This window comes from Gracilinanus agilis, chromosome 2, assembly GCF_016433145.1.
Source record: "Gracilinanus agilis isolate LMUSP501 chromosome 2, AgileGrace, whole genome shotgun sequence".
Taxonomy (NCBI): domain Eukaryota; kingdom Metazoa; phylum Chordata; class Mammalia; order Didelphimorphia; family Didelphidae; genus Gracilinanus; species Gracilinanus agilis.
In genome coordinates, this window is record NC_058131.1 from 195,318,464 (window position 1) to 195,345,159 (window position 26,696).

Below are 26,696 nucleotides of genomic sequence, written 5' to 3' on the forward strand. Positions count from 1 at the left end.
AACATACCAATATATTTGTGCCTTAGGAAAAAAAGAAATTCTAATATAATTTAACTTAGTTTGGGGGATAAGGTTATTTTTATACTACTGTATGGAAATGTTGGGAAGAAAATATTCTGCAAACTTATCATTACACAAATTGCAGCATATTAGTATTAATAACATCAAAAATACCATAAAAGTTATATCTCATCATGTTGTGAAGGTAAACTTGGGTTCTTGAAGGCTATGCCAGCAGAACACAAGCTCAGATAGTTTGTATTGTGTTGGGAAGGCTTCAAGAATGGTCCTGAAAAGGCTGTCTGATTTCTGACGATGGGTCTGACTGAGGAGACAGCACCAGTTGATTAGCTCCTACTTCTTTAGCCATGGCAAATCATCAAACAAAGAAAAACACAAAATGGCCCTCAGTCTTGAATCTGTAGTAATAATAACAGAATGGGTGAAAAGGGGACAAGGGATATTAAAAATTATTCACAAAAATTTAATTTAATGCATGAGGAGGGAAAGCAATTATTAATCACTTACTATATGCCAAATGATGTGTCCATGCTAGGGATACAAAAAGAAAATAATACCTAACCTCTTAAAGATTATGTTTCAATGTAAAGGAAGACCTCTAGCACATTGGGTGAATTAATGGGAGCAAATGGTCAGAATAAAACAGAGGATTACATGACAGAGTACAGATAGGTGGCTATCTGCACTGTTGGAGGAAGCTGGAGGTAGTACCAACTTCTGTAAGGTCACGGACCCCATTAAACATCAATATTATGCTGCTACATTGAAGTCTATGAAAGATACTAAAGCAGCTTGCCCTTTTATTGAATCCCATGTATATATAAGTTCCCTGGGGGCAGAAGTACTCTTCTTCTTTTTGGTACTGTAGAATCTTGCAAAGTAAACTGCTTAATTATTTATAGCAGTAAGAAATAAGAACTTAATAAATATTTGTTGAATTGATTCTTCTACCCAACCCATTCCCAAACTATTGTGCTATTACTGATAGAATTTTTCTCCATCTATTCCCCTTGTGTCTACCTTGTTTTCCTTGTTTTCTTCATTGACAATAGATTTGTTTCTGTTCTCTCTGCACCTAACCCCTAAAATGTTCAGAAACTTCACCTAATCATTGATTTACTTTCTGGAAGATAACATAACACAAAAACTGATCATCTCCATCTTGAGAATCACCTTCTTCCTTCAAGGTCTGTCAGAAGTGTCACCTTCACCAATCAGTCTTTCCTTTACCGATTCCCTCTGGTTCTGAGTACTCTGCCACCCAACATACCATCTATTAATCTTTGTGTTTTTTTATTTTTTCTCTCTTTCTTCTTAAAATAGGAGTTGTTTCTTTATTATTGCATCCCCAATGCTAAAAATATTGCATGTAGTAACTTCTTGGTATATGTATATTAAATTGTAAAGATTTTTTTTCCCAAGGGAAATGAGGTAAGGTAAAAAAAGGCTTATGTGTAAAAATTAAGTCAAATATCCTCTCCCTAGATACCATGAAACGCTCTCACTTCTGTCCTTGACAAAAATGCTAAGTTTTGGAATAGCCTGAGAAAAGGTGTAGTAGGAAGATACACTCAGAACATTTCTACTTTCTCTTAACTTCCCAATTTTTCTGTAAGATTGGGCATGTCATGGAGTTTTATTGCCAGTGGTGCAAAACTATGGTTTGGTAATTTCTTATTTACTATAAGATTACATAAAGCTATGGGTTAAACAAGTCGGCATAGGCACCACCTACTTATGAAAGACATTATATTGATGTATTGACTAAGAAAGGTATAGAAATTATAAATTAACTGTTGATTGATACACAGTGTAGAGTCTTTCTCCCTTAAAGCTACTTTCATTCTGTATAGAAACTGGCTAAATTGTCATTTGTTACCATCATTAAAAAGAATAGGAGTGCATGGAAGAAGTAGCTGCTAGCATCTCTGGCTTTTTCCTGGAAGGTTTGGTTTTAAGGATTTACAGATATACATACTATTCTGAATAGAAAAAGTCTTAGAATGCATATTGAAATAAGGACTTCGATGAAACATGTTAAGTGATGTTAAAGTATGCCACCTTCAATAAAAAGGTCATCTATTGAGAGCAATAACCAAGCCATGCTTAACTTTACTCAGTCTCCAAACCAGATGAAAACTATTTAATTAAAAAAAGACCCTTTAAAACTCCAACTTGTAACTATTTTGATCTACAATTTGTAAAACAATTCTCCTTAAGACAAGAAATTTTAAAGTCATCTGACAATCTCAGGTCCTTTGATAATTGCATGAATTTTAAAATGCTCACCAAAAATAACATAGCTTTATGTGCTAGTTTTGCCTAAGAATAGAAAATAAAATAAAATTTCTAAAGAAAAACCAACTTAGTTTATTATGAAGGGGGTGGAAGCAAATGAAGCTGAACTATGTACCAGAGATTAATAGAAGCTAATAATTCCCCAGCAGTTAAAAACAATACATGATACATTAAAGGAATTTTTCTTTTCTTTTTGTTTTTTAATGAGGAAGTTTCTCAAAGCATATCATGAAACACTAATTGAATGTAATCAGTAGGAGAGAAATGACTAGTTTCACACAGTTTTCTACTGAAGGAAAAAAATACTTTCATTTTTATTAAACCTTTGGGTATAAGTGAACTTCAATAATTCAGTGAATTATTCTATAGTCATTGTTTAAAGCAACTCAACATAATGATTTACTGAACCTATACTAATAATGTGAGCGAGTCATTAAAACAGAATCAAATTGTCTTTAATAACGTTTTAAAAAGATGGTGTTACTCCTAACAACCACATTATTAAGATATAAAATATAAGGTATTTTATTAATCCAAGGAAGAATTAGTATAGAAATTTAAAATACTCTATCATACTCTTTTCTAAGATGTAAAAAACTTTTAGAAGAGCAAAAACAAAATCATGATCAATTAAAAAATAATAATAATGAACAACTTATTACAGACATTTTTCAAATGCTATATGTAGTGACTTGATTAAAGATGTTCAAATGTTATTGTAGAGTTAAAAAATTATTCATCAGTTGCACACTGAAGAGTCTGACAGTTTATTCATTAATCATATCACAGTCTTAAACTTACCTATTCATTGCTCCAAATACATATGCTTCTTACACTAGGTTCTCTCATTCTCAGAAACTAGTTGCATAAGAAGTTACTCAATGGTAGAGGTACTGAACAAATTACTGGTTCTTAAAACTAAATGAATCATTAATTATCCATTCCTCTTGAAAATAACTTTGGAGAAATAATCTTTAAAAAGAAAGCTAAATTATATAGGCAAATTAGGTTTTTTTATGGCATAGTGTTTTTATTCATTTGCTTCAATTGTGTCTGACTCTTAATGACCCCAGTTGGGGTTTTCCTGGAAAAGATTCTGGAGTGGTTTGCCATTTCCTTCTCTACCTCATTTTACTGATGAGGAAATTGAGGGAAACAGGGTTAAATAACTTGTCTAACATCACAGTGCTAGTAAGTGCCTGAGGCCAGATTTGAACTCAGAAAGATGATTCTTCCTGGGTTTAGGTTTGGCACACTATACACAATGTTGCCTTATAAAGTGGCATGGATTGCCTCAAATATTTTTAACAAAAAATTTCTAATTACCATAACCTCTTAGAAGCTGGGTTGGGGTATATAAAGTTTAATTTCTAATTTTTGATTTACGACTGATGAGGGTATCAAACTTTGTTCAACATACCTCAGCAAGAGCCAAAGAATAAGACTGCCAACTAGAACAACTTTTCATCTGACTACAGGAATGATCTATAATTGGACTTTTAAATCTCATATTGTTATATTCAAAAGAAATGTAATGTACTTGGACAACCTCCAGAATTTGATAATGGTAATTTTGGCCCAACTAGGGATTCCTATATAAATGTTATCTGAAAAGCTTAATGGAAACATTTTTATGTGCAAGCTTTTAAATAGAGAAATTCTTGAACTAATTAGAAAAATTGAAAAAATATTATTTTTTAGGCATCAAAAGCTCTTTTCCTAAGTAAGCTAGACTGCTTCTAAATTAATGAAAGCAATCCAACAGTATCAATAATACTTACTAAAGCAGACAGATAATTTGATATTAGTCATGTTGATAAAGTCATGGCAATTAAGTAAAATATCATCAGTGAAAAGTTACTACAAATGCTTAATAGAATATAAAATAACACACATTTCTCTCATAACCAAAGACAATAAGGATAGTTGTTGGTGAAGATTATTGTTTGCCTTCTATAATAGTCAAGAAGTCTAAAAATGGATATGCTCCAAATAAATTTTCAGCTGTTCTAGGCAATAATGTAGACCAATACATAGATCCTAAGTCTATATATGGTCTCTTCCTTCATGCAAAGTTCAAAATACTCTCCTTGAGAATAAACTCAAAGGGAAATGTCCTTAAAAATTCTTGCTTGCCATCTGATTTCTCTCTTATGCATCTCTAGCCTATCTCTAGCTTTCCTTACATCTGCAAAATTTGAAATCTCTTGTGAAGATTAGAAAATGTGGGTATCTTTTATAATTATTTATTTCATTCAAACTTTATGTGGAAAACATTTTCTTAGTTATTCTTAAAACTGAGACTTGCTTCCTGGGCTACTCAGTTGTGTTGCTGTACAAGGCATTTAACTCAGGGTATATGTTTCATCATCTTTGAAAGGAATAACCAAACTATATAACTTGTTCAAGTGAATTAGGAAAAATATACACACACATATACATGCCTTCAGAAAACAGTCATTAATTCTACCTAATCAGAAGTGAAGCAGTTTAAAAATAAGAAAGTGGTAGCTAGAAATAAGTGAATAGTACAACAGGATAAGAATAATTTCATGAAGTCAACTTATAATTCTAAGAACTATTACATGAAACATCCTATAGAGTTAAGAATATCTTGTTCTCTAATATAATCTACAAACTCTATTTTTCTCCCTCTAGTAATTTTTTTCAATGATTTAAGGTTCAAAGTACTTTTTGAAGTGACAAATCATTAAGAACATATAATAACTTTCAGAACTATCTGGCTATCTTTTGTCCAAAACAGAGAGGAGGAAAACATAAGAGCCTATATTATAGGGATAATTTTATTTATTAGAATGTAGATAATTGCTCACATACAAAAAGCAAACAATAATTATGAATATATAGCTCAGGATATTTCCTTTTTGTGCCATTTAATATATGAAATCATATTCTATGAAATCATATTCTTCAAAAATGCTGTTTCATTTTATGAAAAATGTATGCCTTAATTTGAAACTATACCTAAAGGGTTATACAACTGTGCATACATTTGAACCTATAATATTACTTCTGGGTTTGTGTACCAAGGAGATCATAAAAAAGGGAAAGACTCTCTGTACAAAAATATTTTTAGTAGCTCTTTTGGTGGTAGCAAAGAATTAGAAATTGAGGGGATATCCATCAATTGGGGAATGGCTGAATAAATTGTGGTATATGATGGTGATGGAATACTATTGTGCTATAAGAAATGATAAGCAAGGTGATTTCAGAAAAAGCTGGAAAGATCTGCAGGAACTGATGCAAAGCAAAATAAGCAGAACTGGGATAACATTGTACACAATAAGGGCAATACTGTACAATGATCAACTGTGAAAGACTTAGCTATACAATGATCCAAGACAATTCTGAAGGACTTAAGACAAAGAATGCTATTCACCTCCAAAGAAAGAACTGTTGGAGTCAAAAGCAGATCAAAGCCTACTATCTTCCACATTAGTTTATTTATGGTTTTATTTTGGAGTTTTTGTTTTATGTAAGTATTTTCTTACAACTATGACCAATATGGAAGTATGTTTTGCATAATAATATATGTGTAATCCAGATCAAATTCCTTACCCTTTCTGAAAGGGGGAGGAAAAGAAGGGAGGGAGACAATTTGGATCTTATAATTTTGGAAAAATATGTGGAATATTGTAATTCCATGTAATTTGGAAAATAAAATATTTTTGGATTAAAAAAAGAAAAATGTATGCCTTCTAGTTTGTCAATGAGTTCCTTAAAAATAAACTTTATGTCTATGAAAGCCTTGGACAGGAACCTATATTTTAGAATATTAGCAAAATCACTATAGAATAAATTTCATCTTCATGCTTAGGAGCAAATGACAATGCATCTGAAACAGCAAAGTCAATGGCATTACCATGGCATGGGCGTGGCACAGTCTATAGAAGACTATATGCTTACAATGATCGATTTTCAGAAACATGGCATTTCTGCAGAAATAGGATTGAAGTTTTATTCTATATGATGACTATTTTTTGATGAGAAAAGCTGAACTATAATCCTACAAAAAAGCAGGAGAAAAGTTTCAGCTTTTTTGAAGCTCCTTTCAACTTAACAATTCTACTATGGGCTAGCTTATTTTTTTCCTGAACTGCTTTTCCACGAAGCAGTCCGGACAAATTTTTCCACTTGAAAAAAAACAAAAAACAAATTAATCATATAAAACATGCAAGATGCCAAATATATAAAGCATAGGTAGATTAGTTATGTACAATGGTAATATAGATTTCTAAGCTCCACATCCTTACTTTGACAACATAGTTGAATCTCCGGATGTCTTGAATTGCACTTGAAAAGTCTAAGCGGTTAAAGGCTTCTCCCAAGGTACAATAGCCATGCCTCTTTAAAAACAATAATAAAAAAAATTAAGAGACAATAAGTAGCCAGTGAAATACAAGTTTAAAAACAAAGTAGAAAAAGCATTGTTATTTTAGTAAAACATTCTGGAAGCCTAATCAAGACTTAGAAGAAAACAGGAAAACAATGATTTTATATCATTCTAAGCAGTTATCTAAAATAAATATTAGAGTTGATTTTTAAAATAGTTCATGTGAAATGTAAGCAACATTTTAGTTTTATCATGATAGCTAGAAGGGTTCAGAGGAAGTCCAATAATATAAGAAATTATATGTATTTTAGAATATTTTACTAGGTATGTAGGTGATGCCTGGAACTCTCCATGGCTATGCCAATATGCTCTGGTAGGTCCTATCAGGCTAGAAAAGTTTCATTGGTAATGGACTGAATGAGCCAGTAGAGCTAAGTTTAAAGGGACTCATACAAAAATTGACTCCAGATTGGTAAATTTTTCAATAATAGTAAATCCTGAAGATAACTAAGGGATAGAAGACCTGTATTCTACATATGGGAGGGAAGATCCATACCAATACACCAGAGGCCTTTGAATACATATAAGAATTGAATAGTTACATTCTTGAGTTCTACTTCTTCCTCAATATAACGTAAAGTCCTTAAAGGAAAGGGCTGTTCTATTTTTGCCACTAGAATCCTAGAGCCTAGGACAGCAAGCTGTCTATGGAACATAATAGGCACTTAATTGCTTTTTCACTGACCAATACCTAGTGTGGTTACCTATTTGTGGAATAAATATCAACAAATAATCTAGAAGCTGGCAAGTGGACAGTGGTATGATAACAGCCCTTTCTGTTCTTTATCCCATATGCCTAGGCTAAACCCAGAAATTTTATCTCGTCTTTCTTCCTTTCCTTCTCCTTCAGCTATAGATTCCAAAGAAGCTGTACTTCAAACCAAGTAGCACTAGTGTGGCCTTCATAGTTCTTTTAAAGTAGGTAGGGATGTCCTCCTTTGAAAATCAGTCGCAATAACCCTGATTTGATAACTTCTTCCTAATCAGGACATTGCCAAGGCAGGACTACAACTTAAGACATCATCTGGGTCTCATGACAAGAACTTATGGGTCATGTCACTTTTGTGCTTTCTAGGACTGTTAATCATAGTTATTATGACCAGGCTAGGGAAAAAGTATTCCTTAGCTCCTAAAGGAACAGTACTGTTAGAAACTAGATACACAGTTCTGAAAGCTAAAGAGGAAAAAAAAGAAATGAAGCAAAAAAAAAAAAAAAGGAAGACGTCTCTTTTTGTCTAATATTTGGATTAACACCACACTTTAATGTGAATACATACTATGACATACATTTGATTCAATGAATGAGGTCAATTTTTAAATGGTTAACTGTGATTACCATAGCAATAGTTATTAAATAAAATGATATAAGAAATGGAAAATATAATTATAACTGTAGAAAAAGAAAATTGAAAATGGTTAAGAGTTACTGTCCTTCCCAGAATGGCAAATTCTTGGCTTTGTCTACCAGGAAAGGGAGGTATGCCCAAAAGCTATTATACTATGGTATAGACAGATATATTTCTTTTCTTAAAAAAATTAATTTAGAATATTTTTCCACGGTTATGATTCATATTATTTCCCTCCTCTTTTCCCTCTCACCTCCCACAGTACAATGAGCAATTCAACTGGGTTGTACATGTATCACTAATCAAGACCTAGTTCCATATTATTATTATCTGCAGTAGGGTGATTGTTTAGAGTCCACATCCCCAGTCATATCCCCATTGAACCATGAGATCAAGGAAATGTTTTTCTTCTGTGTTTCTGCTCCCACAGTTCTTTCTCTGGATGTGGATAACGTTCTTTCTCATAAGTCCCTCAGAATTGTCCTGTATCACTGCACTGCTACCAATAGAGAAGCCCATTACTTTGGATTGTGCTACAGTGTATCAGTCTCTGTGTACAATGTTCTCCTGGTTCTGCTCCTTTTGTTCTGCATCAATTCCTGGAGGTCATTCCAGTTCACATGGAATTCCTCCAGTTCTTTATTCCTTTCAGCACAATAGTATTCCATCACCATCAGATACCACAATTTGTTCAGTCATTTCTGAACTGATGGACACCCCCTCATTTTCTAAAGAGTATGGCTATAAATATTTTTGTACAAGTCTTTTCCCTTATTATCTCTTTGGAGTACAAACCCAGCAGTGGTATGGCTGGATCAAAGGGCTAACAGTCATTTAAAGCCCTTTGGGCATAATTCCAAATTGCTTTCTAGAATGGTTGGATCAATTCACAACTCCACCAGCAATGCATTAGTGTCCCCATTTTGCCACATTCTCTCCAACAGTTATTACTTTCCTTTGCTGTCATATTAGCCAATCTGCTAAGTGTGAGGTGGTATCTCAGAGTTGTTTTTATTTGCATTTCTTTAATTATGAGAGATTTAGAACACTTTTTCATGTGCTTATTGATAGTTTTGATTTCTTTATCTGAAAAGTGCCCATTCATGTCCTTTGCCCATTTATCAATTGGGGAATGGCTTGATTTTCTATACAATTGATTTAGTTCCTCATATATTTGAGAAATTAGACCTTTGTCAGAGATGTTTGTTATAAATTTTTCCCCAAATTTGTTGCTTCCCTTCTAATTTTGATTGTGTTAATTTTGTTTGTACAGAAACTTTTAAATTTAATATAATCAAAATTATTCCTTTTACATTTTGTAATATTCTCTATTTCTTGCTTGGTCTTATATTCTTTTCCTTCCCATAGAATCAACAGTTATACTATTCTATGCTCATCTAATTTACTTATAGTTTCCTTCTTTATATTTAGGTCATTTACCCAATCTGAATTTATTTTGGTATAGGGTGCAAGACGTTGTTCTAGACCTAATATCTCCATGCTGTTTTCAAATTTTCCTAGCAGTTTTTGTCAAACAGTGGGTTCTTGTCCTAAAGCTGGGATCTTTGGGTTTATTGTATACTATCTTGCTGATGGCATTTACTTTAAGTCTTTTCCATTGATCTTCCTTTTTTGTCTCTTAGCCAGTACCGTATTATTTTGATGACTACTGCTTTATAGTACAGTTTAAGATCTGGTACTGCTAGATCCCCATCCTTCACATTCTTTTTCATCATTTCCCTTGATATTCTTGCTCTTTTGTTCTTCCAAATGAACTCTGTTATAATTTTTTCTAATTCTATAAAAAAAGTTTTTTGGTAATTTGATAGGTATGGAACTGAAAGTACATTAATTTGGGTAGGATTGTCATTTTTATTACATTAGCTTGTCCTACCCAGGATCAATTAATGTTTTTCCAATTATTTAGATCTAGTTTTAATTGTGTGAAAAGTGTTTTGTAGTTGTGTCCATATAATTCCTGTGTTTGTCTTGGCAGATAAATTCCTAAATATTTTATATTGACAGACATATATTTCTTACATTAAAAGGAGGGAATATTTTCAGGTTCTATAATAGCTTATAAAATAAATATCAAAGACTGTAATAACCATTTTCTCTGATTTCTTATTCACCAAGTAAACCTAAATTTAAAGTGGTAGTACCTCCATATAGTTTTCAATTCTGGAAGAAATGCAAGTCTTAATACGAGAAAACTACAGGTTAGCTATAGTTTTCACTCTGATTCCAAATTTTGCCTTATCTGAAATCAGTTGATGAAGAGATTTTTGGTTTGACTATGGGTTAACAGAGATATTTTCCAGATGCCTATAAATTTTTTTTTCTTAAAATGTGGGCATAAGAATAACCTTATTAAATAGAAAACTGATATTTTGCCTTTTTTTGAGGCTGAAAAAGATTAAAAAAAACCCAAAACCTTGTGAAAGCTTGGCAGGATGAAATGACTTCATATGTCAGACTAACAAAGTGAGCAAAAGTTTTGTACACAGTTAGGCACACAATAAATGTGTAAGTTCTGCCAAGTATCATGAAAATTCCAAGTTTGCTTGTCAGAAAAAGGAGGTATAAGAGGCTATTACTACAAGACGATAAGTACCAGTAGGAATCATCAATTAAGAGAAAACTTTGCAGCCTCTTAACATGTAATATTCTATGAATGCATGATGGTGGCAGCCTATCAACTGGGGAATAGCTGAACAATTTGTGGTATATAACTATGATAGCACACTATTGTGCTGTAAGAAATGAGTGGGACAGTTTCAAAATGATAGTGAATGAGCAGCTATTTGTAGGTGTGGCTTAAAAGACAGATATTAATCTAATAGGCAAATGTAATCTTAACAGAAAAATGAGCCAATAGAAAAAAATTACCTAATTAAGAATAAATTAATGTAGACATAATTTAAACGTATTTTTATCGTCAGACCAACAAAATATTATCCAATAGCATTTTTTCATACATATATAATAGAATTCTCATGATAGGCTAATTGAGGGAAATTTCTTTTTAATACTAGTCTCATCTTTACCCAAGATATTTCACTCAACCCTTACTTTAGTCTTATTTAGACTACACAAAAAACTACATGAAATCTCTTCATGTCTATCTTTTCAAGATATAACTCTTCCTCCAGAGATACATCTACAGTATTGCTATTCTCTCTTAGAATACTGTTTTTATTGTAAGATTCTCTCTTTGCCTTCCTTGGATGCTGTTCTTTATTGTAAGATTCTCTTTATCTCTCTCTTAGGACAACACAAATCAGATATCTTCTAGAATTGATGATGTTGGTAAATAATATGAAATGTCATAGACTTTCATATATTTATTTCTATATCTCTATTTTTGCAAATCAAATATGAATAAAAAAATTCTAAGGAATGTTTAGACAGAACTTGCATTTTTTGTATTCTAACTTTTAGAGAGCTTTTTTTTGGGGAGCGGGACTCTTTTCAATTGATAAATTCTTTCATAAACATTTCTGGAAGCCCTCATTTAACTTAGCTTGGCAGAATCAGTACATAATGAGCACTTACTTGCTCCCTGAGCCATGTGCTTTGAGTGCTACAAAATAAGCTGAATGAATACATTTGCTCCTTGGACTAAAGGACACAAACTAAGCAATACAATGCTTTGCACCCAGTTTAACACAGAATAAATGCTTAAATTCTGCTGGAGATTAGGCATTATGAAAATTCCAAGTTTGGCTTATCAAAGAAAGGAAAAGTTTTAACCTACTCTGCTTGGAGAGTGAGCTTTTAAGACTGGATACCTTATATACAATCCCCATTTCTGCTAAAAAATTCATGCAAGCATCCTTAGATAAAAGCTCTAGAGTAGGAAGGGACTAGAGAGACCCTCTAGTCCAATTCCTCAATTTCAGATCAGGAAACTAAGGCTGAAGGAAAGTAAAGGTATACAGACAGTAAAACATCATTCCTACATGAGGCTTTCCCTGATCTCTCCCAGCTACTTATAATATGTGTATTTATACATATCCATATATATTTTGTATGTACTTATGTATGCAAGTATTGTTTCCATGTCAGAATGTAAGCTTTTTAAAGGCAGAGGTTCTTTCATTTTTGACTGTTTCTCCAGCACCTAGCACAATAATTAGCATGCTTAATAAATGCTGGCTGACTCACTGACTAATATTAAATGAACTCATCTATTAAGGCTCAGCTCAAATGCCATTCTTCCATAAAATTTACTTGGATTCCACTGCAGGGTTTATTTCCTTTTTATCTCAGAATCCCCATAGTACTTATTACTCTTAAGGCATTTAACACTTCAACTTTGTAATTTCTATACTGCTATCTTTTCTTTATTCCCCTGAATAGATTGTAAGCATCTTGAGGGCTGGCATTATATATCATCTCTCTATCCTCTGTATTGTTTATCAAAGTACCTTGCATATAGAATGTATTGAAATATTTACTAAATTAAATGAAGGCAAAATTTTCAATTGTAAGTACGCTCATCAAAATTCATATGACAACTAAGATAATTACTTTAGTAAAACTGGAAAAAAGTATGCAACATACAAAATCTTTCATTCTCCTACAGATAAAATACTTACTTCTCTGGTGCTTTCTTTATGTACATAAATCCATTTCTCACGATAAAAACCTGAAATAAAAATTAATTTTAAAAATTCAGTGAATTGTTTTTATAAATGTTTTTCTAAAATGTTTTTCACATTATTAGTTTCATATATGAGTTTTGAATTTAGAGTATCATAACCATATTCATTTACTTAGCAAAGCGGAAAAAAAGAATTACCTTTTTGGACATTCAGAACCTTACAAGTAGTCTCTGAAATTTATTTTTATGAAAAAAAAAGAATCACCTTAGGCAAATACCAGTGAAGTATTATAAATTTAGAAGAATTAAAAGCAGTGGTATCAATGAAGCTAGAGCTATCCAAGACACAGGTTATGGGAAAGAAGCAATTAAAATATACAAAATGTCTAATTAAAATTTTTTGTACTAATTCATTACTAATATTTTTAAGAAACAATTTAAGTATTTTTAATGACTTGTTTCCAATTCAAAATTATGATTTTCTTTACAAGTAAGCTCAGAAAATGAAAATGAAAATGAAAATGAAAGATTCCTTCATCAGGGAATGTGGTATTCTATATAGTTTTCTAAACTACTTCTTTAAAGCACCAAAACTTAATCTTAATTGTTTTGGACCAAAATATTTCTAAATTTTTTCTTTCCTATGCAAGTATAATTTAATTCTTTTTTGATGATTTGAGAGGTCGTTATCACAGACAGCAGTTAATACATTTTTCTAGAACATAGTGATTCCTTCAGAGGCTACTAAAACTGGTTATCTCAATATAGGTGCCAGACCACTGTGCTTTTGCAATTTTTTTCTATATTTTATAGTTTTTATACCTCCCCCTTAATGTTGGTGGCTGATCATCTTTTAATTTTTGCTATCATCAATCTCTATCCCTCTCCCCTCACAATGAAATTGCATCAGGCTAGGAAACAAGTTAAATAAAATTGTTATAGAATTATACACACTACAAAGTAACTGGTTTAAATAAACTGACTTTGAATGAAGGCCTGAATTTCTATTATAGTAGCAAAATGATATGACTTCGTGATAGTTATGCTAGCTGCTTTGACAGCACGTTTCTTTTTATTTCCCTTTTTACATAGCAGAAATCTGACAATTTTTCCACTGTCCCAACTTGAAAACTGGGACATCAAAAAAAGATACCAAATTCTATTTATACAGATACAATATGGCATATTAGATAAATATGGTTTGAGCCTTGGAAATCTGGTTCAAGTCCTATCTCTGACATTTATTAACTATGGGACTGTGGGCAAATCACTTAACCTCTTAGGGCCTGAAATATCTCTCTAAGACTATATTTAAGTTACAGATGAGCTGGCTGCATGAGTAGGAATTTCTACACCACATGTTCCTTCATACCAATAAAGTTATAGGCAGAGACCAGAACCAAACCAAAATAAAAGAAACAAACAAAAAAACCCCATGTCTATTTAATAAGTACCATCATACTTCTGATAAGTGAATCAATGATACACACCCACACCCACATATATATGTGTAAAACCATGTATTATGGAAAATGTATCTTACATTGAGTATTTGTGCTTTTCCTAAAGTGATCCTTTTTTCTTTTTTTGGCTGCAAATTCACAGTCTCCAGGGTTGAATATATCTTCATCCTCACTATTTACAATACTGAAAGAACAGATATATTTTATTAAAAATATCATCTAGTAGACTCTTCATTCACTTTTTCTTCTACCACACAATATTATAAGAGGGTAGAATTCAGGAAACAAAGTAAAAAAATTCATATATATTTTTATCCTGAAGACACAAGGACACATTTGATAGGTATAAGTAGAGACTATAACATTTTTAAGTGTGATTTATGTACGTGAAGTGGTGTAAAAGTTATAGAGGAAATTTTTTTATTGGAAAGAAAGATGTAAGGGTTAAGAATAATAAAGGAAGGCAGTTTCAGGTGAAATAGAAATACTGGAAGACCCACAGAAAGCTTCCAGCACATAGGGTATCTTCTTTGGAGAATATCTGGGTTAACTTGAACAAGAAGTTCAGAGGATGAGAAGATGTGAATAGGAAGACATAATAGTGGAAGCCACACCCAAATTAATGAATCATTGAGATCAAGTATCAATATGTACATTTTCATATTAAAAATAAAATAAGAATTTATAGAATAATAGATCACATACATGAAACTATTAGGTAGTAACTTCCATTTATGTAAATCTGAAATTTTATGCTGTTTCCTCTGAAAATTAAGACCAAGAGATGACTAATCCAAACAACTATGTCAGGAAGAGAATAACATTCTATAAGAAATTATGGAGAATTTTGGCATATTAGACCAAAATAATTTTAGAATAGAATATACAAGTAATTATAAATGCAATTATACATTCTAGAACATTGGTTCCCAATATTTTTTGTTTCATGAATCCCTTTCAAAAGCAACATCATCAAGTTTATGAATCCCTTGGATAATTTAATATATTACTCAGAATATTCTGCAATTATTTCCTGCTTAATATATCATTAAACAATTTTTAGTGTGATTCCTGCTTTGACCATAGTTGTGAACCCTCATTGGTTCATGAGCCACTAACAGGGGTCATTTTCTAGATGAAAGTATGTATTTTTATTTTATTTTTAAAATACTTTTTCCTTTTGTCTTAGAATCAATACTGTATATTGGTTCCAAGGCAGAAGAATGGTGAGGGCTAGGCAATAGGGGTTAAGTGACTTGCCCATGGTTAAACAACTTGGGAGTGTCTGAGGCTGGATTTGAACTTAGGACCTCCCATTTCTATGCCTGGCTCTTAATCTACTGGGACATCTAGTTGCCCCAAAACATTTATTTTTAAAAAGCTTTTTAAATGACTTGCCAACTTTCTGCTTGAATGTTTAATATACACTCTTAATACAGCAATCATTTTAAATATGGCATATCAACACAACAGGCATTCAATAAATGTTTGCTGAATGAAAGAATTATTACAGCAATGTAATAGTTTCTTAAGCAAATATGCATTTTATTTGGGTTAACTAAACTAAAACAAAAAAAAACCCCTACATATGAAAACTTTAAATATTTTGTGATTTTAAAAAAGTATATTTTTTTCTTTAGGAAAAGAAAAAAGTCAGAAGTCACTCATGTATTTTATTAATGTATGTCTTTTTTAAACTAAAAAAGTTTTTACTTCCAAGGCATGTGGAAAAATGTATCAGTTCTAGACTTAAAAAAAATAAAGATAGGCAAAATCATACACATTTCTCAATACACACTGATAGCTAAAACTGTCTTTAGTTTGAAAGAAAGGAGCTTTCTGAAGATAAGCTATGAATAGCTCAAGGTACGTGGAACTGATGCTCAACAAGCAGGAAGTAACATTGCTTTATTTCCCCATCATCATTCTTTGACAAGAAAATTGTATACAAGTCCCTTCCTACTCAACAACATTCACTTTTAATAAAAACAGCTGAGTTTGCCAAATGAATCTATTTATCATTGTCAGAACAGACTTGGGCAGAACTAGCAATAACTGTAAATCAACAAGACAAGCAAAAGTGCATTTGGAAAAAACTCACACAAAAAAATCTAGCATTCAATAGCAAACACTAAATAATTTCAATCCACAATGATGTGTTGATCCAGGTTAAATTGAATAATATTCAATCTTAAACTATCTTTTGTCAAGCTATCCAAATATTGAGTCTAGAAGCTTTTGGATTCAGAAACCTCCCTAACTGAAAACCTAACTATATCAAATAAAGACTTAGATCTACTGTTTGAATAGTGTCAGAGAATAGGCCTTATAATGGGGATAAAAGTGAAGACAGATGGATGTTTTACCCCACAAGTAGAGGGGCAATGCACAGAAGATAGATGGCATACAACTAAAAGGTGCTAAGGTGAAGAAGCAAGGACAGAAAAGGAATTTACTCAGTTCTATTTTTTTTCTGCTCAAATTTAAGTCCAATATATAGTAGAAATTAAATGGAAAAACATATCAGAATGCATAACCAGTTCGCAAAATGGTTCAGGGTCCAATGTTTTTTAAAATTCATACTTTTTGTCTTAGAATTAATACTAAGTATCAGTTCCAAGGCAGGAGAGTGATAAGGGCAAGGCAATTGGGAGTAAGTGACTTGTCCCAGGTCACACAGGTAGGAAGTAAGCCACCAACTGCCCCTGGTCCAAACAAAATAACAAAATGTTTCACAAACTATAATTAGTGCTAACTAGAGAAATGTAAGCTCTCCATTTCTGTTTTTTTTTGTTTGTTTGTTTTGTCTGGAGATAAGAAGTATTTTGATTCTATGAAGTGCCAGATAATTAGTTCCCTTAGCTTCTTAACGCCCAGTTTCTTGTGTTGGCTTCAGCTTCCTATGGCTTCTCCAAGCAGAGGATGGCCTGTGACCTCCTTGTGTTCTCTGAAAACACAGATCCATTTTAACAGAGTAGTAACCAGACTAGCCTTTGGGGGTAAAAAATCAAAATATGACACAAAACATTTAAAGGACTATACAAAAGGTGTGAAAAAAAACACTACTGTGGGTTATAAAAAGATGAAGACAGAGTAATTGCTTTAAAAGAACTTCAGTCTGGTAGGGGACCAGTGATGTTTCAAAAAAACCACACAAAGTATATGTTAAGTTCCTAAAAGAATTACAAACAAAAAGCCTTACAAAAAAATTCAGAGGAAAGAGCAGTTCCTCATGAGGGAAAAGGGAAAGGATTCATGCAAGATATGCACTAGGACTAGACCGTGAAAGATATATCAGATTTAGATAAGTAGAAAAAAAAGAGAATGGAGTAATTCTATGTGGTGACAATAGTATCAGAAAAAGAATATAGGAAGTGCATGAGATGATATGGGGAATAATAAGGACTTCAGTTAGAGTACAGGATGCATGAAGAGGTAGGGTGTGAAAGATAAGTCTTTATTCTATTGTCTATCCTGAGTTAATACTAAATTAAGTAACCCTACTTAGTACCTCACTAGACTGTAGACAGGATTAACATCCCCTTGTCTACTTTTGCTGAATCAACAAAAGAATAAACACCCTACTTAGTACTAGGTGAGAAGCTAGCAAGGTACTTGGAGAATTCACACCCTTAGAAATTCAATCAGCCAGGAACCTGTGAATCTTTTTGATGAGAACTTAACCTTCAGAAGGTGAAAAGTTGAACCTACAGACATTGCCCCTAGGCAGTGCTAGACAATTTGGAAATTGTGACAGGCCCCTATGAAGAGGGGAAGAGACAAGAAGTTGCTATAAAAAGCAAGCCCAGAACTCCTTTAGAGCAGATTGTCTTTGAGAAGATAGTCTGAAGAGATTGTCTTCTGGAGATAGTCTTAGATAGTCTTTGAGGGTGCTTTGCTGGAGACTGCGGCTCGGAGCTCAGTTTCTACTTGGTCTCTAACTCTTGGATTACTTCGTTCGGTGAGTAAAAGGCTGACCTCTTTCCTAGCTTCTGGAGAGACTAGCTTCCATCTTGGAGGAGGCCATGTGGTTACTTACTACTACCAGCCTTCCTGGTTGAGAGCTAATTAATCTTTGCCTGGATTAAGCAGACCTGGAGCAAAACATTTAGGTTGATAGGATAGATAACTTCTCTGTCCCCCTGACATTTCTTTTCTTTATTGTTTCCTCTCTATTTGTAAATAAATTTTTGACTCAAGATATAATAAATACTGGTGACCACATAATTTCATATAATCATCAACCAACAATTAATTTTAACCTTTACAAGGGGAAGCTAAGTCTGGAAATGTTTAAGATTAAATCACAGCATTCCTTAAACCTTAGGCTGTTTTAAGAACTTAAAATCTTCACAGCAAATATCTCCAATAAATGTAAAAATTGGAGCTATATAAGATGGGTACATATCAATTCATATATATGTACTTACATAGATACACATATGAATATATGAATATGTATATATCCTCATTACCCTCATCCAAAACATACATACTTATATAATACATACATGCACATACACACATCATACATACACAACTATTTCCTAACTGATAAATCATTAAAGTATATATAGTTTTCAAAGAAAAACTCAGTAGAAGATCTAAGTTATCAGCAGTCATATGAAAGAATACTACAAATCACTTAAGTAAAAAACAGACTAAAACAACTTTGGGATTTGATCTTACAAATAAAAATGGTAAATCTTTGAGAGCTATATGAAGGCAAATAGCTTAATATATATTGGTTGAACTATGAATTGGTTCAACAATTTTTTTTAAACCCTTAACTTCTGTGTATTGGCTCCTAACTGTGATTTCAGAGGATGTGTGGTAAAGTATGCCTAATACTTCCCAGCAGATAATGGATTTCAGCTATAAAATGATAAATAAGCTATTAGACATGGCCAAAGTTTTGTTTTATCTGAACTTCTTTGATACAAAAAAAGGACTCAATTTAAGAGAGGGCAGAGCTTGTGGAAAATGAAGGTAATGCAAAAATTAAATATTTATATTAAGTGGATTTAATTTGGTATATACAATGGGGAATTAAAGGTTTTTGAATGAAGAATGTTATGATAGTTCACATGAAGGACTTCAGAATAATACATTGGCAGGAGTAATACAGAAGAGATGAGATTGTATTGAAGACATATAATGCAAATGAAATCAGCAGGATCTGATGAAAAGTTGGATGTGGGAGACTAGAGAAAAGGACAATATAAGTGTGACTCTATGATTTTAAGTGCAGGTGACTGGGCATATGACAATGCCACTGAGAGATTTAAGGAAGTCAAGGGGGAAGCAAGCTATGACAAATTTAGGTTATACAAAAAAAAGTTAAGAATTAGAAGGCTCTTTATATGCATTTTTTCCCCTAATCTCTGCCAATAGCATTTAAAGTAGAAACATTCTATGGAAGAATTCTTAAAAGTTATAGTATCAAAAACTTAAAGGGAATGATAAGAATATCTAGAAAAGATAGAATTCTTAAAGCAAAATGGTATATTAGCCTTATTTAAATTGTCATAGTAAAGATATTTAGTATTTCCCAAGATCAAAGTAGTTTATCTTATATCTCAAAAAACTGTACAATGAACTCATATCTGAGAGGAAAACTTCATGACCTGCTTTCACAAGCCTAAAAATCCAATCATTACTTACACCAATAGGTAAATGATAGTTTAAATAGAATGGCACTTATATGATGTGACAAATTTTAAGTGCAAAAAACAGATACATTTTCAAGTACAAGGTCTCCATAAATCTACAATTTGTCTGAAACATTATATCGCCCGAATTTTAAATTCTCTTCATCAGAAGTTGTGTGCCAATAGCACTTCAGTCACTCTCTTTTAGGCAAATTGCCTAAAATGTAATTAAAACCAATGGAATCCTTTTACAGACACATTTGAGTAAACCCATCCAATACTGCTGCATGCTCCTATAAAAAGTAATTATTTGCAATGAAAAAAAGAACCTAAAAATGTGAAAGAATCTTCAAATCAACTCTAAATAGAAGCAATCAGGTAAAGGTGAGACATTTAACCTTCCTATAGCTAACTTTCTTTGTCTATAAAATGAAGTGATTTAATATTATGGGCTCTAAGGTCCCTTCCAGCTCTAAATCTATGATTTTGTGATCCCAAAGCATAGAAATTTAAGTTTTTATAGTAATTTACTTTAAAGGCTAAAAATATGCCTCAAATATTATCCATGGTGATTATTGACCTAAATGGCAACTGGAATTCTAATATTATACTGGCAATAAAAATGATGCACATTTCCATTGTTAATTATATATTCCTTAAAAAAGAGAACAAACAATAAAAATTTATTAAGTACTATACACCAAGTCCTGTACATTGGGGATTCAAAGAATGGCAAAAGATAGTCCCTTTTCCCAAGGAGCTCCTAGTCTAATAGGGGAAATAATATGCAAATTACTGTGTAAAACATGTAATTTATAGGAGAAAGTGGAGATAATCAGCAAAGGGAAAGACATTAGCATTAAGGGGGAATAGGAAAGACTTCCAGTAGAAGGTGGGATTTTATCTGGGACTTGAAGGAAGTCAGGGAAGCCAAGAGGTGGAGATTAGGAAGGAAAGCATTCTAGGTAGGAGGAATAGCCAGTGAAAATGTCCAGAATTGAAAAATGGATTGTATATAATAAACAGCAAGGAGATCAGTGTCACTGGATCACAAAATATATTGGTAATGGTGGTGTAAGAAGACTGGAAAGAAGACAGGCTTTTGTGGGCTTTGAAAACAGAGAAATTTACATTTGATACCAGCAGTAAAACAAGAAGGAATCAGTGGTGTTTACTGGTGGCGGAGGTGGTGGGACAGGAGGGATGGTCTGGTCAGATGTGCACTTCAGGATTACTTTTACAATTGAATAGAGGACAGACTGGGATGAGAGAGACATAAGGCAGAGAAATCAACCAATAGTCTATTCCAAGAGCCCAGGTATCAGGTGATGAAGGCCTGTATTAGTGTATATAGCACCATTTTCTTTAAAAAAATTTTTTATTTATTCATTTAAAAATATTTTCCTTTATAGCTGCGCTTTTTGTGGTGGCAACAAATTGGAAAAGGAGGGTATGTCCTTCAATTGGGGAATGGCTGAACAAACTGTGGTATATGCGGGGGATGGAATACTATTGTGCTAAAAGGAATAATAAACTGGAGGAGTTCCAGGCGAACTGGAGAGACCTCCAGGAACAGTTGCAGAGCGAAAGGAGCAGAGCCAGAAGAACATTGTACACAGAGACTGATATACTGTGGTAAAATTGAATGTAATGGACCTCTGTACCAGCAGCAATACAATGACCCAGGACAATTCTGAGGGATTTATGGTAAAGAATGCTACCCATATTCAGAGGAAGGACTGCAGGAGAGGAAACATATAAGAAAAACAACTGCTTGAACACATGGGTCAGGGTGGACATGATTGAGGGTGTGGACTCGAAACTACCACACCAATGCAACTACCAACAATTTGGAAATTGGTCTTGAGCACAAGGACACATGACAAAACCAGTGGAAATGTGGGTCAGCCATGGGTGGGGGGAGTGCGGGGGGTGAAGGGGAAAGGAGGAGCATGAATCATGTAACCATGTTAAAAATGAATATTACTAAATGTTTGGAAAAAAAAGGAAAAAAAAAGCAAATATGGAGTTTGAATAAATGGCTCTCTCTTTCTCTTCCCTAGGTGACACTTTTTATCATATTCCAATCTTTTCTTTAAGAAAAACTCTGAATAAAATTTCAATTCAAATGTTTCAATTAAGCACAGAGAATATTTTGATATTCTCCAATAAAAAAATTTTCAATTCCCTTAAAAAAATATTTTCCCATGCTTACATGATTCATTTTCTTTCCCTCCCTTCTTCCCTCCCCCCTCACAGAGCTGACAATTCCACTGGGTTGTCCAAATGTTATCACTTGATACCATTTTCCATATTATTCATTTTTGCTATAGAGCAATCTTTTAAAGCCCAAACCCCAAATCATTTACTCATATATTACAAGTGATAAGTGATAAGTAATATGCTTTTCTTTTGCATTTCTACTCCCATAGTTCTTTCTCTCAATGTGGATAGCATTCTTTCTCATAAGTCCTTCAGGAGTGTCCTGGATGTACTGCTATTAGTAGTAAAGTCCATTACATTGGATAGTTCCACAGTGTTTCACATTCTGTGTACAATGTTCTCTTGGTTCTATTCATTTCACTCTGTATCAGTTCACTGAAGTTCTTCCAATTCACACAGAAATCCTCCACATCAACGTTCCTTATAGCACAATAGTATTCCATCACCATCATATACCACAATTTGTTCAGGCATTCCTCAATTGAGGGACACCCCCTTATTTTCCAATTTTTTGCCACCACAAAGAGTGAAACTATGAATATTTTTGTACAAATCTTTTTTGTTATTATCTCTTTGGGGTACAAACCCAGTAGTAGTATTGCTGGATCAAAGGGCAATCTTTTAAAGTACTTTGGGCATAATTCCAAATTGCCATCCAGAATGGTTGGATTAATTCACAATTCCACCAGCAATGCATTAGGGTCCCAATTTTGCCACAACCCCTCCAACATTTATTATTTTCCTTTACTGCCATGTTGGCCAATTTCCTAGGTATGAGGTGGTTACTCAAAGGTGTTCTGATGTTCATTTCTCTAATTAGGAGGGATTTAGAACACTTTTTTTATGTGATTATTGACAGTTTTGATTTCTTCCTCTAAAAATGTCCTATTCATGTCCCTTGACCATTTGTCAATTGGGGAATGGCTTGATTTCTGTACAATTGATTTAATTCCTTATAAATTTGAGAAATTAGACCTTTGTCAGAGGTTTTTGTTATAATCCCTCCTCCCCCAATTTGTTGTTTCCCTTCTAATTTTGAGCGTACTGGTTTTGTTTATACAGAAACTTTTTAATATAATTAAAGTTATTCATTTTACATTTTATAATGTTCTCTTTCTCTTGCTTGGTCTTAAATTCCTTCCTTTCCTATTGATCTGACAGGTATATTCTATGTTTACATAATTTGTTTATAATTTCTCTCTTTATATTTAAGTCATTTACCCATTTTGAATTTATCTTGGTATAGGATGTGAGATACTGAACTAAACCTACTTTCTCCCATACTGTTTTCCAATTCTCCAAGCAATTTTTGTCAAATAGTGGGTTCCTATCCCAAAATCTGGGATCTTTGGGTTTATTGAACATTATCTTGCTGCTATCACTTACCCCAAGTCTATTCCATTGATCCACCCTTCTATCTCTTTAGCCAGTTCCATACTGTTTTGATTATCACTACTTTATAGTATGGTTTGAGATTTGGTACTTCTGGCTACCATCCTTCACATTTTTTTCTATTATTTCCCTTGATATTCTTTATCTTTTGTTCTTCCAGATTTACTTTGTAATAATTTTTTCTAATTTTATAAAAAAAAGTGTTTTGGTAGTTCGATAGAGTAAATAAATTAACTTAGGTATTATTGTCATTTTTATTGTATTAGCTCATCCTACCCATGAGCAATTAATGTTTTTCCAATTGTTTAGATCTAGTTTTATTTTTGTAAAAAGTGTTTTGTAGTTATGTTCATATAATTCCTAAATTTGTCTTGACAGGTAGATTCCTAGATATTTTATATTGTCTAGATCAGTGATGGGCAAACTTTTTAAAGAGGGGGGGCAAAGGAAGGGAAATGCTCATCTGTTTCTTTTGAAGTTTCATTGTATTGTATCCTACTCATTGTATTCATCAGATTAGGAATAATGTCCCACAGCTGGATAGAACATTTCAGGGGGCTGTAATTTGCCTATCACTGGTCTAGTGATTTTAAAAGGAGTGTCTCTTTCTAACTCTTGCTGCCGAGTTTTATTGGAAATATATAGGAATAATGATTTATGTTGGTTTATTTTGTGCCTTGCAACTTTGCTAAAGTTTTTAATTTTTCCACTAGCTTTTTAGTTGATTTTCTCAGATTCTCTAGGTATACCAGACATCTGCAGAGTGATAGTTTAGTTTTCTCATTGCCTACTTTGATCCCTCTAATTTCTTTTTCTTCTCTAATTGTTACTGCTAGCATTTCTAGTACAATATTAAATAGTAGTGCTGATAAAAAGGGCATCCCTTATTCACTCCTGATCTTTCTGGGAATGTTTCTAACTTATCCCTATTGCATGATAATTGATGGTTTAAAATAAATATTGCTTATTATTTTGAGGAAAGGCCCTTCTATTCCTATACTTTCTAGTGTTTTCAATAGGAATGGGTGTTGCATTTTGTTAAAGGCTTTATCTGCATCTATTGAAGTAATCATGTGATTTCTATTAATTTGGTTGTTGATATGGTCAATTATGCAGACAATTTTCTTAATATTAAGCCAGCCTTGCATTCCTGGTTTAAATCTCACCTGGCCATAGGGAATAATCCTTGTGATAACTTACTATAGTCTTTTAGCTAGTATTTTATTTAATATTTTCATATCTAGGTTCATTAAAGAGATTGGTCTATAGTTTTCTTTCTCTGTTTTTGGTCTTCCTGTTTTGGGAATCAGTACCATATTTGTATCATGAAAAGAATTTGGTAAGACTCTTTCTTTGCCTATTTTGTCAAATAGTTTGTAGAATATTGGGATTGTTTTTTAAATGTTTGGTAGAATTCACTTGTGAAACCATCTGGCACTGGTGATTTTTTCTTAGGAAGTTCCTTGATGGCTTATTCAATTTCTTTTTCTAATATGGGATTATTTAATTTTCTATTTCCTCTTTTGTCAATCTAGGCAATTTATATTTTTGTAAATATTCACCCATTTTGCCTAGATTAACATATTTATTGTCATGTAATTGGGTGAAATAGCTCTTAATAACTGCCTTAATTTCCTCTTCATTAGAGGTGAGATCACTCTTTTCATTCATGATACTGTTAATTTGGTTCTCTTCTTTCTTGTTTTAAATTAGATTAAATAATACTTTAACTATTTTATTTGTTTTTTTTTCAAAATACTAGCTCCTAGTCTTATTTATTAGTTCAAAAGTTCTTTAACTTTCAATTTTATTAATTTCCCCTTTGATTTTTAAGATCTTCAATTTGGTCTTCATATGAGGGTTTTAAATTTTTTCTCCCTAGTTTTTTTAGTTCCATGCCCAATTCATTGTTCTCCTCTTTCTCTTTTTTGTTAATATAGGCACTCAGGGATATAAGTTTCCCCTGATCTCTGCTTTGGCTGTATCCCATAAATTTTGATATGTTGTCTCCTCATTGTCATTCTCTTCAATTAAATCATTAATTGTATTTTATGATTTGTTCTTTAACCAACCAATTTTGAAGAGTTAGATTACTTAATTTCCAATTAATTTTTAAGTTGCCTCTCCATGTACCCTTACTAATTTGCATGGCCAATCTTTGTAAATGTGCCATGTGCTGCTGAAAAGAAGGTATATTCATTTTTATCCCTATTCATTTTCTCTATATATCAATTTATTCCATTTTTTCTCAAATTTCATTCACGTCTCTTACTTTTTTTCTTATTTTTTGGTTCGCTTTATCTAGATCTGATAGGAGGTTGAGGTCTCCCACTAGTATAGTTTTACTATTTCTTCCTTAAGCTCCAATAGTTTCTCCTTTAAAAATCTGGATGCTATACCATTTGGTGCATATATGTTGAGTATTGATATTTCTTCATTGTCTATATTGCCTTTTTTCGGGATGTAATTACCTTCCTTATCTCTTTTAGTCAGATCTATTTTTGCTTTAGCTTTATCAGAGATCATGATTGCTACTTCTGCCTTCTTTTTCTCAGTTGATGCCCAATAAATTTTGCTGTAGACTCTTACCTTTACCCTGAGTGTATCTACCTGCCTCATGTGTGTTTCTTGTAGACAATATGTGGTAGGATTTTGGTTTTTAATCCATTCTGCGGTTTCCTATCTTTGGGTGAGTTCATTACATTCACAATCAGAGTTACAAAGACCACCTGTGTGTTCCCCATCATTTTGATTTCCTCTTGTTAATCCTGTCCTTTCTTCTTTCACTATTTCCTTACACACCAATGTTTTACTTTAATCAGTCCCCCTTTTCCCCACCCTTATTTCTTATTTTACTCTCCTTCCCACTCCCTCCCTTCTTATTCCCCTCCTCTTTCTCTTTAGGGTCTTTTAATAGCACCCTCCCCCAATTTTTCCCTTTCTTTTAATATTCCTCTCCCTTATTCCCTTCCTGCTTCTCTATAGGGCAAGACAGAATTCTCTACCCCAATAAACCTGGCTGTTCTTCCCTCTCAGAACTGATTCCACTGGGAGTAAGATTTAAGTATTACCTGTCACCATTCTCTTCTTCCCCTTCTTATAATAGTATTCTCTCCCCCATACCCCTGCACCTCATTGTACCCTATTTTACCTCTTCTTTCATGTTTCTCTTAGTACAATTCTTTTTTTTCTTTTTTATCTCCTAATTTTTTTTACATATTATTCTAAACAGCTTAATACCATAACTTCTGCCTATGTATATTTCTTCTTTATACTATGATA

General features: G+C 32.8%; 1 protein-coding gene across 3 annotated transcripts in view; it reads right to left on the reverse strand.

The window, feature by feature from the left end:
* Positions 1–26,696, reverse strand: part of FBXO25 (F-box protein 25) — a 127,955-nt gene that overhangs the window by 50,635 nt on the left and 50,624 nt on the right. For all 3 annotated transcript variants that reach the window (XM_044663612.1, XM_044663610.1, XM_044663611.1), the window contains exons 3-5: positions 14,229–14,332; positions 12,681–12,730; positions 6,594–6,686 (exon numbers count right to left, since the gene is read on the reverse strand). In XM_044663612.1, coding sequence (XP_044519547.1) covers positions 6,594–6,686; positions 12,681–12,730; positions 14,229–14,332 — 247 coding nt within the window. The remainder of the gene's footprint in view (positions 1–6,593; positions 6,687–12,680; positions 12,731–14,228; positions 14,333–26,696) is intronic.